Raw genomic sequence first — 17,144 nt, 5'->3', positions numbered from 1 at the left:
CACACACAAAAAAAAAGATTCAACTTAGACAAGTCTTTCACTTGTTCTTCTCTCCTTCGTCTGCTTTTATCACCTGATCCGTTAATTAGAAGGCGGAATGGTGGAATCCTTGTGCGTAATACAAGCAATCAAAGCGACGAAAGCATTTTTTTTTTTTTTTGCTCCGTTGTTCCTCACCTCTCTCTCTCTCTCTGGCGTTTATTCTTTCAGCGCTTCATAATTGTAGCTCTGGACCCCACATTGCAAAAGTGTTTGGCCCTGCGGGGCGAAAGAGAAAACACACCATGAAGTATATCGTCGTTGTCGTGCGGAAACCTCGTAACTCCAAGTTTTCAAATGTGTACATTCTTTCGCAAAGTAAAGCCCTGCTTCATCATACAAGGCCGTCGCACAAAAGTAGTGAAAACAGCAGATCTACAAGCACACAACGCCTCGCACACCGCGAGGCGTTGTGTGTTTGTAGATCGGCTGTTTGTACTAGTTTAAATCATTTTTAAAATAATAAATGCAAAACGAACGGTTTTGGACATACAAGGTTTCCACCCGACAACAACAATATGTTTACACATCTTAACCCCACTATGGATTCTTCCACGGCCATCCGTGAATTCCAAGCAACGTCTCTCTCTCTCTCTCTATCCAATATCCTGGTGTCTTGTCAACCCCTGCTCCCTGGAGAAAGTCTTTCTAGGAGCAGAGGAGGATGGGGGGAAGGGAAGGGTGGCTGTGATGTAGGGCTACCTGCGGAGCACGCCCTGCTATTGTTCAATTGAAAGGCGTCAGTTCAGATGTCAGTCTTCTTTGCTCTGCACCTGTCAGTCTCTCTCAGAGAGGTGATGAGATGATACGCGATGTGCGTTTCCTAGCCGGCGGGCGGCCGCTTCATTCTTCACATAGCTCTGTTTAAAAGTCTTACTTCCACTGCTGCTTGTCTTTGTCAACCCATTTAGGCCTAGAATTATTTAAGGCTTTAACTATTGAAAAATAGCAGATATACAAGCTCACAGCGCGGCACCGAGTGCCACGCTGCGAGCTTGTAGATCTGCTATTTTTGAAAAAAATCATGATTTTGTTTTGAATCTATCTATTTAAAAGCGAACATGGGGGGGGGGGGGGGGGGGGGGGGGGGTCCCTGGAACAACATATTTTGAGATGGGGGTCCGTGGCCAAATACCTGCAATTTTGGGGGTCCTTGACATGAAAAGGTTTGAGAACCACTGATTCAGAGGAAGGATTTAGAAGTCGGGTCAAAGATCGGGTCAAAGATATTCAAAGACTTGCACACATTTTCACGATTTTTCAAAAAATAGCAGTTATACAAGCTTGCAGTGCGGCACTCGGTGCCGCGCTGTGAGCTTGTAGATCTGCTATTTTTCAATAGTTAAAGCACAAAATAATGGTTTAAAGTGGTTCAAATCTAATGCGACTTTTTGAGAGTTAAAAGTCTTACTTCCAGTCCACTGCTGCTTGTCTTTGTTAAATTAAAGGCCACCAATAAAACCTTACTCACCTCTAAATAATTGGCTTGTTCATCAAAGGCCAGGCCTGTTTTGTTTTATTGACCAGTCGTTCGTGTTGTTAATGACAATTATAGCTGCTGCAGGCTTTGTAAGTAAACCTTGTTCTGGTCAGCTTTTGTTAACCTTTTAAGCCCTATTATATACTTGGTCGTACGACGAATAGGGTAAAATCTGCCGATCTGCAATCTTTCTTGTTAGTCAGTTCTTTGTCTATAAACTAAAGACATTCCCAAACCAGGGACACCACTTAGAAAGTGCTTAAGGGCTCAACCTGTGTGTGTATGCAAGTAAACAAAAAGAAAATGTGTATTATGTGGGTGATTTTTCCTTGTTTGAGGTTGAGCGCTGCATGTCGATATGTGATATATTATTGACAGCGTGTGACAGCTGCATCAGGACATGCATAAATAACATTATGCTTTGCATAATTCCGGAGCAGCGGGGGTCAGGGGTTAGTTAACAACACAGGATCAGAAATGCATGCATTTTGCACTTTTTCCCATTTATGGACGTTCATAACGCACATTCCTCACAATAATTGATGTTTGACGGGGGTGGAAACAAATATGTTTATGGTGATTTACTGTAGGACATATACATATATGTATATTTCTGAAACGTTTTCGCTTTCTTCTCCTTGATTGACGTGGCGGCTGACAGTTGACCATATCGCGGGAGGACAAGGCGGCGGCGGCGGCGACGTCTCCTTCATATCCTATTCTGCCGATGTCGCGTCTATAGATCAACCGTTGTCACGGCAATACGACAGCTTCCTCTGGCGCTCTGTGCAGGGGTGTCCCACCAAACGCTGGGCCCTGGGTACAAGGATTCACTGTGGGCCCCCCATGAATGCCATTTAGACTGGGAACGCGTTATTACGCATTATTGTTTTGTGCTTTAACTATTGAAAAATAGCAGATATACAAGCTCACAGCGTGGCACCGAGTGCCACGCTGCGAGCTAGTAGATCTGCTATTTTTTGAAAAAGCGTCAACATTTTGTGCAAGTCTTTGAATATTTCAAATTCCATTTTTTTTTTAAAAACCTATGTTTCTATGTCAGTGGTCCTCAAACCTTTTCATGTGAAGGACCCCCCAAAATGATATGTATTTGGCCATGGACCCCCATCTCAAAATATTTAGTTCCAGGGACCCCCCCAGAAGCAAAATTTGAGTTACCAATGTTCCCTTTAAAAATACATACTGTATATTCAAAAATTCTGCACACATTTTCACGACTTTTCAAAGATGGCAGATCTACAAGCTCGCAGCGTGCTGTGAGCTTGTATATCTGCTCTTTTTCAATAGCTAAAGCATAAAATAATGAAGGCCCTTCCTCCTCCTTGGGCCCCCTAGTAACTCAGTCCCACTCTCCCCCCCCCCCCTTGTTGTGACGCCCCTGTCTCTGTGGAGCCATCACTCCTGTTCTACTGCTGATCCTGTCATGATTCTGAGCCCACTGCCCCCCCCCCCCCCCTCCCCCCTACCCTTCAGCCCACAACCCCCACTCCCTCCCTCCCTCCCTCCCTCCCTCCCTCCCCATCTCCGTGTTTTAATTAGACAACAAAACAAAAAATATGAATATTCATAGAGCGGAGCCTCATTAATATGCACAATTATGCAAATCAGCACACAATTAAGCTTCAGCTCTCGGCCCCCCAGAGATATACTGCGTTGCGGTACGATGAGAGAGAGAGAGAGAGAGAGAGAGAGAGAGAGAGAGAGAGAGAGAGAGAGAGAGAGAGAGAGAGGAGTTTCTGCTTCACCAGTTTTTAAAATCGCTCGCTTTTTTCTCTGTGGTTCAGGGGGAGAAATGTGTTGTTTTGTTAGACTGTGTGTGTTGGTTTAACCCATCAACTCTTTTACTGCCATGTATATGATTTTAGAAGGACCTAAGGATGTCTTATAACGCCATCGAAGTAGCTTATCTTTGCCATTCTTTTAGAAAAATCAAACCTCGGTTCGAAGTGAAGCAGTGAATTTTTATTCTATGTGTTCTAGAGCTATGAAATCTGTCTTCTAGATCTATACATTCTGTGTTCTAGATCTATACTTTCTATGTGCTTTAGTTCTAGATTTTTTTTTAGATTTTTTTAGATTCTATGTGTTCTGAATGAATGAATGATTTTGTATGGAGAGCCAAATTGTCATGTGAAGCTTGACCAATCCTCAATTCTTCATTCGGGACTGGACATGCATGGGTCATGTAAGGGACAAAGCTATACCTTGGAAGCCTATGCACGGGACATGTACGGGACAGACAAAGCTATACCTTGGAAGTGGTCTTCACCGCTTCAAAAATGGGGACTGCCCATAAGTCCGAAGGTTCATTAGTCCGAAGGTTCATTAGTCCGAATTTAGTTAGGGTTACTGAGGTTAAGGTTAGGGTTAGGGTTAGGGTTAGAGTTAGGCATAGTATTCTTAACAAATTCGGACCAATGCCATGGCACCACATAGTTACTGCACTCTGCATTTGTAGGGCAGTAAGGATCGAAGAAGCTTATCTTTGTGATTTTTTAGAAAAAATATCCATCCATTATATTTCCAACCGCAATCTTTTGAAAAGCCAGGCGTATCGCTCACCAAGATGCAAACCCAAGCAAAAGATACTTCTGCAGAGTCCTCGACCCCCCCCTCCCCGCCCCATCGATATGGTAGCCTCTGTATTGATACGACTATCAGCAAGGAATACCATTATTGCCATATCGATTAAATGAGCACATCCACAGCATAGAGTGTGTATAGGCCAACTGTGACAAAACGGACGGATAGGCTGGGAGTGAGTGAGTGAGTGAGTGAGTGACTGTTGCCATGGATAAACGTACGGGAGCAGAGAGTGGAGGAGAAGTGAAGAATGTCGAGGAGGATTCTTCTGGAAGCTCTCACTCACTCACATCATCTCACGCTGGGTGTTAATTATTCAAACTTCCTACAGCTCATCATCATAACCACGCTGGCTCTCTTCTTGTCACCGTGCCATCGTCCCCACGCCTTTAAGTCGCCAAGGAAGCAAAGCTCTCCCCGGTTAATAGAACGGTGTGTGTGTGTGAAAAGAATTAATAAACGGGAGGCACGCAGGTCACGTTTATAATTCTATCCCCCCCCCCCCCCCCCCCCCCCCACACACACAAGTTATACCTGAGAGAGTTTATTGCGTTAAGAAAAAATAACCCTAAGGTGTAGGAACCATGTTTAAAAGGCGAGGGAGAGAGAGCCAGAGAGAGAGAGAGAGAGAGAGGAGGGGAAAAATCATTAGTAGTCGGGGAGTCACAGGCCCAAAAGCTCAAAGAATAGGGTTTTACCTGTGACGTCATGACATACTTTTTATTTTTGTTTTTGCCAGACCCATGAAATGGGTAGGCCTACATAAGCAAATGTCGGTCTGTCCGGGTTTTCTATATAAAGGGTATATATGATGATGACATGATGATGACATGCCTACAAAAGGCATGATGTCATAAATGATGATGACAGACAGGGGGTCTGGCACAACCAGGTTGACCTGGTCTAGTTTCTATTCATTTGGTCATTAAGGTACACAGAATGAGAGGCCTGCTCTGCCGGAAACATTGCGAAAAAAGGTTATGGCCATTTGTATATTCACTCCATCGACTTCACTATACAGGAAAATAATACAAAAAAGAAATCCGCTTTAAGTAGCATGTTAGGCGTCAAACTAGGGGTTCTTCATGATTCTGAATCCATTGCAAGCATTTGTTTTGCATGAAAAACATTCCTTGGGCTAGATTCTGGCCTCTCAAAACTGTGATTTTTGATGACTCATCACTTTTCATCGTTTTGTGGGGCTGAAATCTAGCCTAGGGAATGTTCTTCATGCAAAACAAATGCTTGCAATGGCTTCAGAAACATGAAGAACCCCTAGTTTGACCCCTCACATGCTACTTAAAGCGGATTTATTACTGTATTATTTTCCTGTATAGTGACGTTGATGGGACTTTTTATTTCGCAATGTTTCCGGCAGAGCAGGCCTCTCATTCTGTGTACCTTATTGACCAAATTAATAGAAACTAGACCAGGTCAACCTGGTTGTGCCAGACCCCCTGTCTGTCATCATCATTTATGACATCATGCCTTTTGTAGGCATGTCATCATCATGTCATCATCATATATACCCTTTATATAGAAAAGGGACAGACCGACATTTGCTTATGTAGGCCTACCCATTTCATGGGTCTGGCAAAAAAAAAAAATGTCTGACCAAATACAATAGTGTATTTGCCCATATGGCAACCACACTAATAAATAAAGACAAACAACCACAAAAAGGAAGGTAACAATATTTTGAAAAGACACATGAAATTGATTGACAAGAGCGTCAACACTGTATGCAGTGCACATACATGCATTTCTGCTCTCAAGTCCTGGCGCAAAACAGCCGAACCATTTCAATAAATGTTGCGTCACTCTGAGTGTCCAGCAGGGCATAAACAAGTTTCTCTGCACTTGGTTCGTTCTTAGTTGAAGGGCAACACACTGTAGTTCTGGGGAAACCTTCTTTTCACTAGATAAACTTTTCCGCAGCCATTTGGAAATTGATGGATCCATCCATCCATCCATCCTTCAACCGCTTATCCGGAATCGGGTCGCGGGGGTAACAGTTCCAACTGAGACCTCCAGATTTCCATATCCTGAGCAACTTCCTCCACTCCCTCAGGGAGTATACCGAGGCGTTCCCAGGCCAGTTTGGAGATATAATCCCTCCATCTGGTCTTTGGTCTGCCACGGGGTCTCCTCCCAGTGGGACGTGCATCGAGGACCTTCCTAGGAAGGCGCTCGGGGGGCATCCGTACTAGATGCCCGAACCACCTAATCTGACTCCTTTCCAAGTGTAGGAGCAGCGGTTCTACTCCAAGTCCTCGGGTGACTGAACTTCTCACCCTATCTCTAAAGGAGATACCAGCCACCCGTCTGAGGAAACACATTTCGGCCACTGATGCAATTGGAAATCGAAGGAACAACATTTGAGGAGTGGTGATAGCTTGAGTATTGGTTGAGCTTCACATGACAGCCAGCTTGCTGCAGAATATAGTCACGTCGGCAACCATACTTGCAATTTCCAATTCTAGTTGTGGGCTCACTGAAAGGCGAGACCATCTTTATAGCCTACTGTAGGTTAAGTTTCTTCTCCTAAAATGAGGAGCAGCCTTCTTGGTGACACCACCACCAACAAGTGCGACCTGATATAAATAACAACAACACGTGGGCTCGAGACCAGTATGTTATGTGATGTTATACCAAAACATACTGTTATACCAAAGCTGAAAGGCGAGACCAGTTTGTTATACCAGTTCTAAAAAAATAAAAAAATAAAAAAATGACCGATAGTACAAAGGCATTTCCCTTAGTCAATGAGGAGCAGCGTTCTTGGTGACATCACCACCAACAAGTGCAACCTGATGACATAATAACAACACGTGGGCTCGAGACCAGTATGTTATACTTTAAAGACCAAGGTTATTCTCACCAACAGTACAAAGGCAGCCATTGAGGAGCATGCAGCCAAAGGGTAGATCTTTGTGCCCATACATGGTGTTCCATGCGAGCCCACACCGTTTCGTAGGAACAGTTTTTCAAGGTTTCAATTGTTTTTGCTGTCACACTTCATGTTTCCAGTTTAAACTTTAAAGTCTGTGGTCGACGGTCAGAGCAACGGAGCTGACTGAGCTATCATCTGTCCTTTAGTTTCAATGCGCTAATGCACTTCCAGTGTTCTGGTCGGACATTTCGGAATAAAAGTATTCCTTCTGGGTCCATTACACCACTGAATGTTAAAGCTCAGGTTTTTTCTTTTGGGTGTAATTGAGGTCAGGAAACAAAAACAACAAAAATAATAAAAAAAAATATGTCATAGCCCCTTTAACACGTTGCAAGCCGCGGCAGAACCCTCTGAACAGAGGTAGCGCCGAAGAAATAAGCCATTTATTTACAAACATGTTTTAAAAAAACAAAGCCCACATGATAACAACACGTAATGGAGTGCTCGACACAGCGTACACATTCATCCTGCAGAGGTCGGCGATCTTACTTTGGCGAGGCGGAGGGGAGATCAATTCCATTCGTTTACGTGCGGCGAAGCAGGGAAAGGAGCGATAGAGAAGCGGCGCCCGAACGTGATTGAAACCGCGATCCACGAACAGAGACAAAGACCAGCCATCTTGTTTGAGCTTCTTGTTGATTTTCAACACTGGGGAGAGGATGAGGCTCCTCCTGGCCAGCCATCCATCCAGAATGTGAGTCAACGGCGTGGCCTGCTGGATATTAGGAGTATCACACCCAGCACCAGAAAATGACTGTCAGAGCATATTAACCGTTTCAGATCGCTCCAAAAAGACACAGAGAAGAATTTCCGATGTTTTTTTTTTTTATTATTATAATTTATATCAAAAGTCCGGGAATAGACGTGTGGCTGATGTCGACGCTGTAGTGACGTCGACAGTGACGTCGGCAGTAGTGACGTCGGCTGTAGTGACGTCGGCAGTGACGTCGGCTGTAGTGACGTCGACAGTGACGTCGGCAGTGACGTCGGCTGTAGTGACGTCGGCAGTGACGTCGGCTGTAGTGACGTCGGCTGTAGTGACGTCGACTGTAGTGACGTCTGTAGTGACGTCGACTGTAGTGACCTCGACTGTAGTGACCTCCGGCTGTGGGGTTGGTGTAGTTGGATTGGTGACGTCAGGCCCAGGTGGAGGGGTCGATGAAGCAACGCTAAGCGCGAACGTCATTCTGGAGAAGACGGTTCCTGTTTGGTTCTGCAGTGAACAGCGATAGGTTCCTTGATCTGCCACACTCAAATTCTTCAGCAATATAAAGGAGTCATTGCTCGCCGTCAGATGTTCAAAGTCGCTGTCAGCTGGCTGGTTCAGTTCTCGAGTCCGCTCATAAAGGTACTGCGTGGGCCACTCAGGAATCATCAGGCTGTGCCAGGGCAAAGAACAGTTTAACAATGCATTACCACTCTCATTTGCCGATATGTTGAAATGCCCACAGTTCAACTGATGAGACGAGGAGGAGCAGTTGTAAATTTCAGAGAGTTCGCAGGAGCGGCAATTTACCACATACTGGTACAATAAGCCACAATCGTTGGGACAAAGCCCATCATTAATATGTTTGTCGAGGTTCTCAATGCAACTCCTCATGAACTGTCTGAATCTTGAAACGTCATCTCCTGTGTGCAACGTCTCCTTTAATTCATCTAACCCTGTCTGGAATTGGGTGAACAGCTTCGACAGGGTGCTCTGAACAACTACGCCTCTGTCTTTAATGATCGTTTCAGTTTCAGAAAGTATTTGATACATCAGTATTTTATTGTTAAAGCTAAAACCGGAATCTTCAATGAAGCGATTAATTTGGCTCTTGAACCTGGTACATTGATAGCAGCCGCTGACCCCATGGACGCAGAAGAGTAGTGTCAGGAACAACCAAACATTTGGATGGACTCGCATCTTGAACAGTCCTCTACTTGACCTCTGTTCTTGCTTGTTCATCAGCGTTACCAAACTAATGATGATGGACCATGGATGAAGGATGTAACGGCCACAGAGATCATAATAGTCTTTCATCTTTGACTTGGTCATGCCCTGGGAATGGCGGTTTGCCAGACTCTCCTCTTTCTTGGCTTCCATTCCCAAGAGGGTTTCCTTCTTGCCATTTGGCCATTCTGCTCCTCCTCTCTGCTTCTGAGACTTGTCCCCTCCAGCCATCTTATATTTTTGGCACTTCGAGGCTGGAAGGGTATTCCCCACCTCGTCCACTTGGTCCTTGGAAGCCTGTTTTAGTCTCCCCACCAGCTCAACCTGTTGACTCACCTGAGAAAACATCTGGGCCGGAGGAGATGAACCAGAATGGTTAAGTGTGGGAATTGACTGACCAGGGCTGAGTGCAGCTTGGACTTGAAGTCCAGGTTTGTAGTCTTGCCCTCTAAGCTGCTTGGATTCTGCTTGGAAAGCAGGAGACTCTTTCGCTGCCACCTCAATGTGCTCCTCAAGGGCCTTCTCTGACTTCAGTCTCGTCTTGCTCTTGTCACTGGAGCTGGCCATAGGCATCTGTCCACCTGGGATACAAAGCAGCACAGACAGACCCCCCTTAGGGCTGGTTGGCGCATAGGGTTGGTCGCAAATGTAGAAGCCCAGTCTCTGCACCTGGATGATATCACCTTTCTTCACGAACGTCAGGCAGGGATCTCCATTGTTGTAGTCTTTGCAATCTTCATTTCCCTCCAGTGCAGGGATGGAGATGGTAGGAATCTTGGTGGTTTTACAGTCCTTGTTGTCCAGGTTGAGACAAGACTCCATGGACAGCATTCCCCTCTTCTTCCCTGGACCTTACGTTGGGGAAACGTAAGGTCCCTCTGTTCAGATGTTGCTCAGACTAGTGAACTCTTCTTCCCTGGACCTTACGTTGGGGAAACGTAAGGTCCCTCTGTTCAGATGTTGCTCAGACTAGTGAACTCTTCTTCCCTGGACCTTACGTTGGGGAAACGTAAGGTCCCTCTGTTCAGATGTTGCTCAGACTAGTGAACTCTTCTTCCCTGGACCTTACGTTGGGGAAACGTAAGGTCCCTCTGTTCAGATGTTGCTCAGACTAGTGAACTCTTCTTCCCTGGACCTTACGTTGGGGAAACGTAAGGTCCCTCTGTTCAGATGTTGCTCAGACTAGTGAACTCTTCTTCCCTGGACCTTACGTTGGGGAAACGTAAGGTCCCTCTGTTCAGATGTTGCTCAGACTAGTGAACTCTTCTTCCCTGGACCTTACGTTGGGGAAACGTAAGGTCCCTCTGTTCAGATGTTGCTCAGACTAGTGAACTCTTCTTCCCTGGACCTTACGTTGGGGAAACGTAAGGTCCCTCTGTTCAGATGTTGCTCAGACTAGTGAACTCTTCTTCCCTGGACCTTACGTTGGGGAAACGTAAGGTCCCTCTGTTCAGATGTTGCTCAGACTAGTGAACTCTTCTTCCCTGGACCTTACGTTGGGGAAACGTAAGGTCCCTCTGTTCAGATGTTGCTCAGACTAGTGAACTCTTCTTCCCTGGACCTTACGTTGGGGAAACGTAAGGTCCCTCTGTTCAGATGTTGCTCAGACTAGTGAACTCTTCTTCCCTGGACCTTACGTTGGGGAAACGTAAGGTCCCTCTGTTCAGATGTTGCTCAGACTAGTGAACTCTTCTTCCCTGGACCTTACGTTGGGGAAACGTAAGGTCCCTCTGTTCAGATGTTGCTCAGACTAGTGAACTCTTCTTCCCTGGACCTTACGTTGGGGAAACGTAAGGTCCCTCTGTTCAGATGTTGCTCAGACTAGTGAACTCTTCTTCCCTGGACCTTACGTTGGGGAAACGTAAGGTCCCTCTGTTCAGATGTTGCTCAGACTAGTGAACTCTTCTTCCCTGGACCTTACGTTGGGGAAACGTAAGGTCCCTCTGTTCAGATGTTGCTCAGACTAGTGAACTCTTCTTCCCTGGACCTTACGTTGGGGAAACGTAAGGTCCCTCTGTTCAGATGTTGCTCAGACTAGTGAACTCTTCTTCCCTGGACCTTACGTTGGGGAAACGTAAGGTCCCTCTGTTCAGATGTTGCTCAGACTAGTGAACTCTTCTTCCCTGGACCTTACGTTGGGGAAACGTAAGGTCCCTCTGTTCAGATGTTGCTCAGACTAGTGAACTCTTCTTCCCTGGACCTTACGTTGGGGAAACGTAAGGTCCCTCTGTTCAGATGTTGCTCAGACTAGTGAACTCTTCTTCCCTGGACCTTACGTTGGGGAAACGTAAGGTCCCTCTGTTCAGATGTTGCTCAGACTAGTGAACTCTTCTTCCCTGGACCTTACGTTGGGGAAACGTAAGGTCCCTCTGTTCAGATGTTGCTCAGACTAGTGAACTCTTCTTCCCTGGACCTTACGTTGGGGAAACGTAAGGTCCCTCTGTTCAGATGTTGCTCAGACTAGTGAACTCTTCTTCCCTGGACCTTACGTTGGGGAAACGTAAGGTCCCTCTGTTCAGATGTTGCTCAGACTAGTGAACTCTTCTTCCCTGGACCTTACGTTGGGGAAACGTAAGGTCCCTCTGTTCAGATGTTGCTCAGACTAGTGAACTCTTCTTCCCTGGACCTTACGTTGGGGAAACGTAAGGTCCCTCTGTTCAGATGTTGCTCAGACTAGTGAACTCTTCTTCCCTGGACCTTACGTTGGGGAAACGTAAGGTCCCTCTGTTCAGATGTTGCTCAGACTAGTGAACTCTTCTTCCCTGGACCTTACGTTGGGGAAACGTAAGGTCCCTCTGTTCAGATGTTGCTCAGACTAGTGAACTCTTCTTCCCTGGACCTTACGTTGGGGAAACGTAAGGTCCCTCTGTTCAGATGTTGCTCAGACTAGTGAACTCTTCTTCCCTGGACCTTACGTTGGGGAAACGTAAGGTCCCTCTGTTCAGATGTTGCTCAGACTAGTGAACTCTTCTTCCCTGGACCTTACGTTGGGGAAACGTAAGGTCCCTCTGTTCAGATGTTGCTCAGACTAGTGAACTCTTCTTCCCTGGACCTTACGTTGGGGAAACGTAAGGTCCCTCTGTTCAGATGTTGCTCAGACTAGTGAACTGCTTGAAAATGCTTCACACTGATGAAAACAAACTACAGTACAAAATATCTACTGATACTAACTTAACTAGACTATAGAACTTACTACAATGTTACATGATGTACCACTTGAAGTGATGACATCATTACGTAGAATAAACACTGCCTTATTCAAACTGACTGGCAATCTCTACCATCACATGATTTTGAAATATTTTCATAATTACTTGCGTAAGTACTGCATTCAGTTGCATATCTGTCTCGTATCTGTTTGTGTTTTCACCCGTAGCCAATCAGGGACCAGCATTCCTGGTGATGTCACCATCAAAAGCCAATGAGGGACCAGCATTCTTGGTGACTTCACCATCAACAAGTGCGACCTGATATAAATAACAATACACGCTCTGCTGGTGCACAAGTAGGCCATACATGGTCACGAGTGTGCGAGGCACAAGTTGGCACCTCGACAGAGTGCAGTCTAGTTGTGTTTGTGTATATTGTATGTTAGTTCTTAGGGGGCCAGTTGTCTGTCTGTCTGTCTGTCTGTCTGTCTGTCTGTCTGTCTGTATCTCAAGTCACTGTACCGACCTGTGACAGTTTTCTTATAGGCACTGTTAGCCGAGGAAGTAAATTATCCTACACTGTGTGTGTAAAGCCCGTATCAGAGTGTACGGTGGAGAGCTATCCACCGCAAATTTGAGGTGGAAAGCTTTCTACCTCAAGTCAGAAAATAAGTGCAGGCCATCATAGAACGCCACGGTGGAGTCCTATTCACCGTGACTGACTAGTCTAGATTGACCAATCAGTGAACGGGGTGTAGAGCCTGTCTGTCTGATAGTAAAAACAGACCAGGTCAACCTGGTTGTGCCAGACCCCCTGTCTGTCATCATCATTTATGACATCATGCCTTTTGTAGGCATGTCATCATCATGTCATCATCATATATACCCTTTATATAGAAAACCAGGACAGACAGACAGACCGACATTTGCTTATGTAGGCCTACCCATTTCATGGGTCTGGCAAAAACTAAAATAAAAAGGTATGTTATGACATCACAGGTACTCTGTGGCTCCCTGGCTATAGATAAAGGTGTGGGTTCCTGAGCGGGGTGCTCATCGTACCCTCCTCTAACCTAGTTGTGTGTGTGCAGGGGTGTCACACCAAACTCTGGGCCCTGGGTACAAGGATTCACTGCGGGCCCCCCATGAATGTTCTTCATAGCGGGGAGGAGGGGGTTTAACCCATTTAGACTGAGAATACATTATTTTCCTCTTTAACTATTGAAAAATAGCTGATTGTCAAGCTGACAGCGAGCTTGTAGATCTGCTATTTTTGAAAAATCGTGAAAAAGTCTTTGAATATTTCAAATGCTTCGAAGGTATTTTGAAAAAAAAAAAAAAATGTTTCTATGTCAGTGGTGCTCAAACGTTTTCATGTGAAGGAGCCCCAACATGATATGTATTTGGCCACGGACTGTCGGACCCCCATTTCAAAATATTGAGTTCCAGGGACCCCCCAGAAGCAAAGTTTAAGTTACAAATGTTGGCTTAAATAATACATTATATTCAAAGATTTGCACACATTTTAAAAAATAGCGTTCTAGAAGCAGAGGGGGGCACTCGGTGCCGCGCGGTGAGCTTGTATATCTGCTATTTTTCAATAGCTAAAGTATAAAGCAATGAAGGCCCCTCCACCTTGCGCCCTGGTAAGTCAGTCCCACTTGTTTCCCCCCCCTTGTGACGCCCCTGTCTGTGTGTGTTTTCCTCTGCAGGTATGGAGGAGAGGAGCGGAGCGGCCGCTGCTCCCTGGGGACAGGCAGGAGAACAGAGCAGTCCTGCTTTCAGCCAGGGAAGGGTAAGGAACAGAGGAGGACTAAAGGCTACAGTGTACTGTATGTACTGTACAGCAGCCATTTTGGAGACAAGTTGGGGCTCTTCTCACTTCCTTCACAGGTGTTACCAATGATACTAATGAAGGCTATGTTCCATTCTGCTCAAACAGAGTCAGTGTTACCAATGATACTAATGAAGGCTCTGTTCCATTCTGCTCAAACAGAGTCAGTGTTACCAATGATACTAATGAAGGCTATGTTCCATTCTGCTCAAACAGAGTCAGTGTTACCAATGATACCAATAATACTAATGAAGGCTCCGTTCCATTCTGCTCAAACAGAGTCAGTGTTACCAATGATACTAATGAAGGCTCTGTTCCATTCTGTTCAAACAGAGTCAGTGTTACCAATGGTACTAATGAAGGCTCTGTTCCATTCTGCTCAAACAGAGTCAGTGTTACCATTGATACTAATGAAGGCTCTGTTCCATTCTGCTCAAACAGAGTCAGTTTTACCAATGATACTAATGAAGGCTCTGTTCCATTCTGCTCAAACAGAGTCAGTGTTACCAATGATACTAATGATACTAATGAAGGCTCTGTTCCATTCTGGTCAAACAGAGTCAGTGTTACCAATGATACTAATGAAGGCTCTGTTCTATTCTGCTCAAACAGAGTCAGTGTTACCAATGATACTAACGAAGGCTCTGTTCCATTCTGCTCAAACAGAGTCAGTGTTACCAATGATACTAATGAAGGCTCTGTTCCATTCTGGTCAAACAGAGTCAGCGTGCTCATATTGTTGCAATGTTGGCTCACTGGAAACACTCTGCTACACCAGTGGGTCTCAAAAAGTGTGGTCCAGCGACCTTCATGGTTCCTTGCTGGGGGCTCCAAATAACCCCTTAAAAGGTGCGTGACTCTGAGAGTGTACAAATGGACACTTACGGGTCCATTTGTCCACTCTCAGAGTTATGGGGGTCCTTGAAATAAAAGGTTTGAGAACCACTGTGCTCCATGAAATGGAACAGAGCCTTCATTAGTATCATTGGTAACACCTTTGGAGGAAGTGAGAAGAGACCCAACCTCTATCAACCCCCAACACCTATCTGTGTGTGGGTCAAACACAGCTTCATGTCAGGGGAAAAACAGATTCAAGTCAAGTCAAGTCAAGTTTATTTATATAGCACATTTTAAAACAACAACAGTTGAGCCAAAGTGCTTTCCAGAGGCAAAAGAACAACAGTTTACAAAGCAAATTTACATGTGAAACCAAAAAAACAAAAAAAACAACATCAATAAAAACAGGAAAAACAGTTCGCACAACACCAAAACATAAAATCATACTATATTAAAAGCAAGGGTAAAAAGGTGGGTCTTCAGATTTGCTTTAAAATGTTCAATGGAGGGGCTAATTTTTAAGTGTAGTGGGAGATTGTTCCAGAGTATTGGTGCGGCTACGGAGAAGGCCCGATCACCTTTCGTTACCAAATTTGACGGGGGGACTTGGAGGAGTTTCTGGGTGGATGACCTAAGTAACCTAGAAGCAGGGGGATAGTGTATTATGTCAGAGAGGTAGGAGGGGGCCAGTCCGTTTAGAGCTTTAAAAACAAACAACAGAACTTTAAAATCTATTCTAAACTTTACAGGCAACCAGTGTAGTTGAATTAGTGCAGGGGTGATGTGTTCCCGTTTTCTGGTTCCGGTGATTAGTCTGGCAGCAGCATTTTGGACCATTTGTAGGCGGTGGATGGTGGACTGGGGCAGTCCCAGATATAATGAATTACAGTAGTCTAAACGAGAGGTGATAAAAGCATGTGTTAAAGTGATAGATTGATAAATATACGTCCACGTCAGAAGCTATTTTGTTCCGTGGACTCACCCATGAGAACAGAAGATTTGTATCCTTTAAAATCTGAGGGTGGCCTCACTTTGAGAACCACTGACGTTTTTACAAAAGCCGACACGGAGATGTCATGGCATCTGTGTTCTGAAGCTCTGTGCCAGTGTGTGGACGGACGGATGATGACATCACCACAAACATAATTACAGGCCTGTGTATCTTTTCTTAAAGCTTATGGTATCTCTCCTCCCCCGCCTCCCCCCTCCCTCCCTCCCTCACCCGCCCATCCCCCCCGCAGGCTTATCCCGAAGCAGGAGGACTGTACAGCGAACACGAGGGCATTGCCTCTGCCCCCATTTTTGGCCCAGGCGTTGCGGGTAAGAAGGACGTTTTTAAATCCAGAGCCGCCGTGAGCGAGGCCTCACCCCAACACATATGCATGTCATTGCTTTCATCTGAGAGAACGTTCTAGTGGGCAGAACAGGTCCCCCCTCCCCTCTCCCCCTCTGAGGGGAGAAAAGGAACCGCATGACTTTTAGAGAAACGGAATGGGAGTATGTGTGGTCAAGTATGTCGTTGTTGGCCGTACGAGGCGTTTTACTTTGTGTGCATTGTTGTCAGAGGCATACAAAAGAGTTATGTATATGTAGGGCTGTCACCATTATGACATTTTACATGACGATTAATTGTCACTCAAATAATTGCGATTAACCATTTAATTGTGTATTTGTCGTCGACAGTTACATTTCTGTTTGGCTTTTAGGCTTTGAAGTTGCACATGGCATTGGCAATCATGACACATAACCTGAATATGCAAAGAAGTTACTGACATATTTGACAATTTTATACTTAAAAAAAAAGAACATTGATAACTTTTTTAAAGTGTTTGTAACTAGATTAACATTTCTCAACGTGGAAACGATTATGACGATTATGCAAAATAATTGCGATTACCTCAAATAATTGCGATTAGACGATTATGTAATAATCGTGACAGCCCTATGTATATGTAAATGTGTACAGCAGATTAAGGGGGAGAAACACATATACCATAGTACAGTAAGAAGTACATTTAAATGAATACAGGGGTCAGACCCAGTGAACTGTAATGGAAGTAGTGTACTATCCCTGTGACGAGACAGGGCTTCTAATCATCTAAAGCCTGGGTTTATGCTTTAAGTTGGCGTGTGAAAATAGCCGATCACTGCGAGCTTGTAGATGGTGCACACTGCACTGCACTGCATGGCACGCACGCACGCACGCACGCACGCACGCACGCACGCGCACACACACACACACACACACACACACACACACACACACACACACACACACACACACACACACACACACACACACACACACACAGGTA

At 45.2% G+C, this 17,144-nt stretch overlaps 1 protein-coding gene across 1 annotated transcript in view; it reads left to right on the top strand.

Moving 5' to 3' along the window:
• tcf3a (transcription factor 3a) overlaps positions 1–17,144 on the top strand; it is a gene marked incomplete at its 5' end in the record, with an annotated part of 84,571 nt that overhangs the window by 26,216 nt on the left and 41,211 nt on the right. The window contains 2 exons of the mRNA XM_080725511.1: positions 13,871–13,953; positions 16,071–16,149. Coding sequence (XP_080581637.1) covers positions 13,871–13,953; positions 16,071–16,149 — 162 coding nt within the window. The remainder of the gene's footprint in view (positions 1–13,870; positions 13,954–16,070; positions 16,150–17,144) is intronic.

The sequence above is a fragment of the Nannobrachium achirus genome (assembly GCF_963921795.1).
Source record: "Nannobrachium achirus genome assembly, chromosome: 5".
Lineage (NCBI taxonomy): Eukaryota > Metazoa > Chordata > Actinopteri > Myctophiformes > Myctophidae > Nannobrachium > Nannobrachium achirus.
This window is presented reverse-complemented; position numbering and strand designations above follow the sequence as displayed.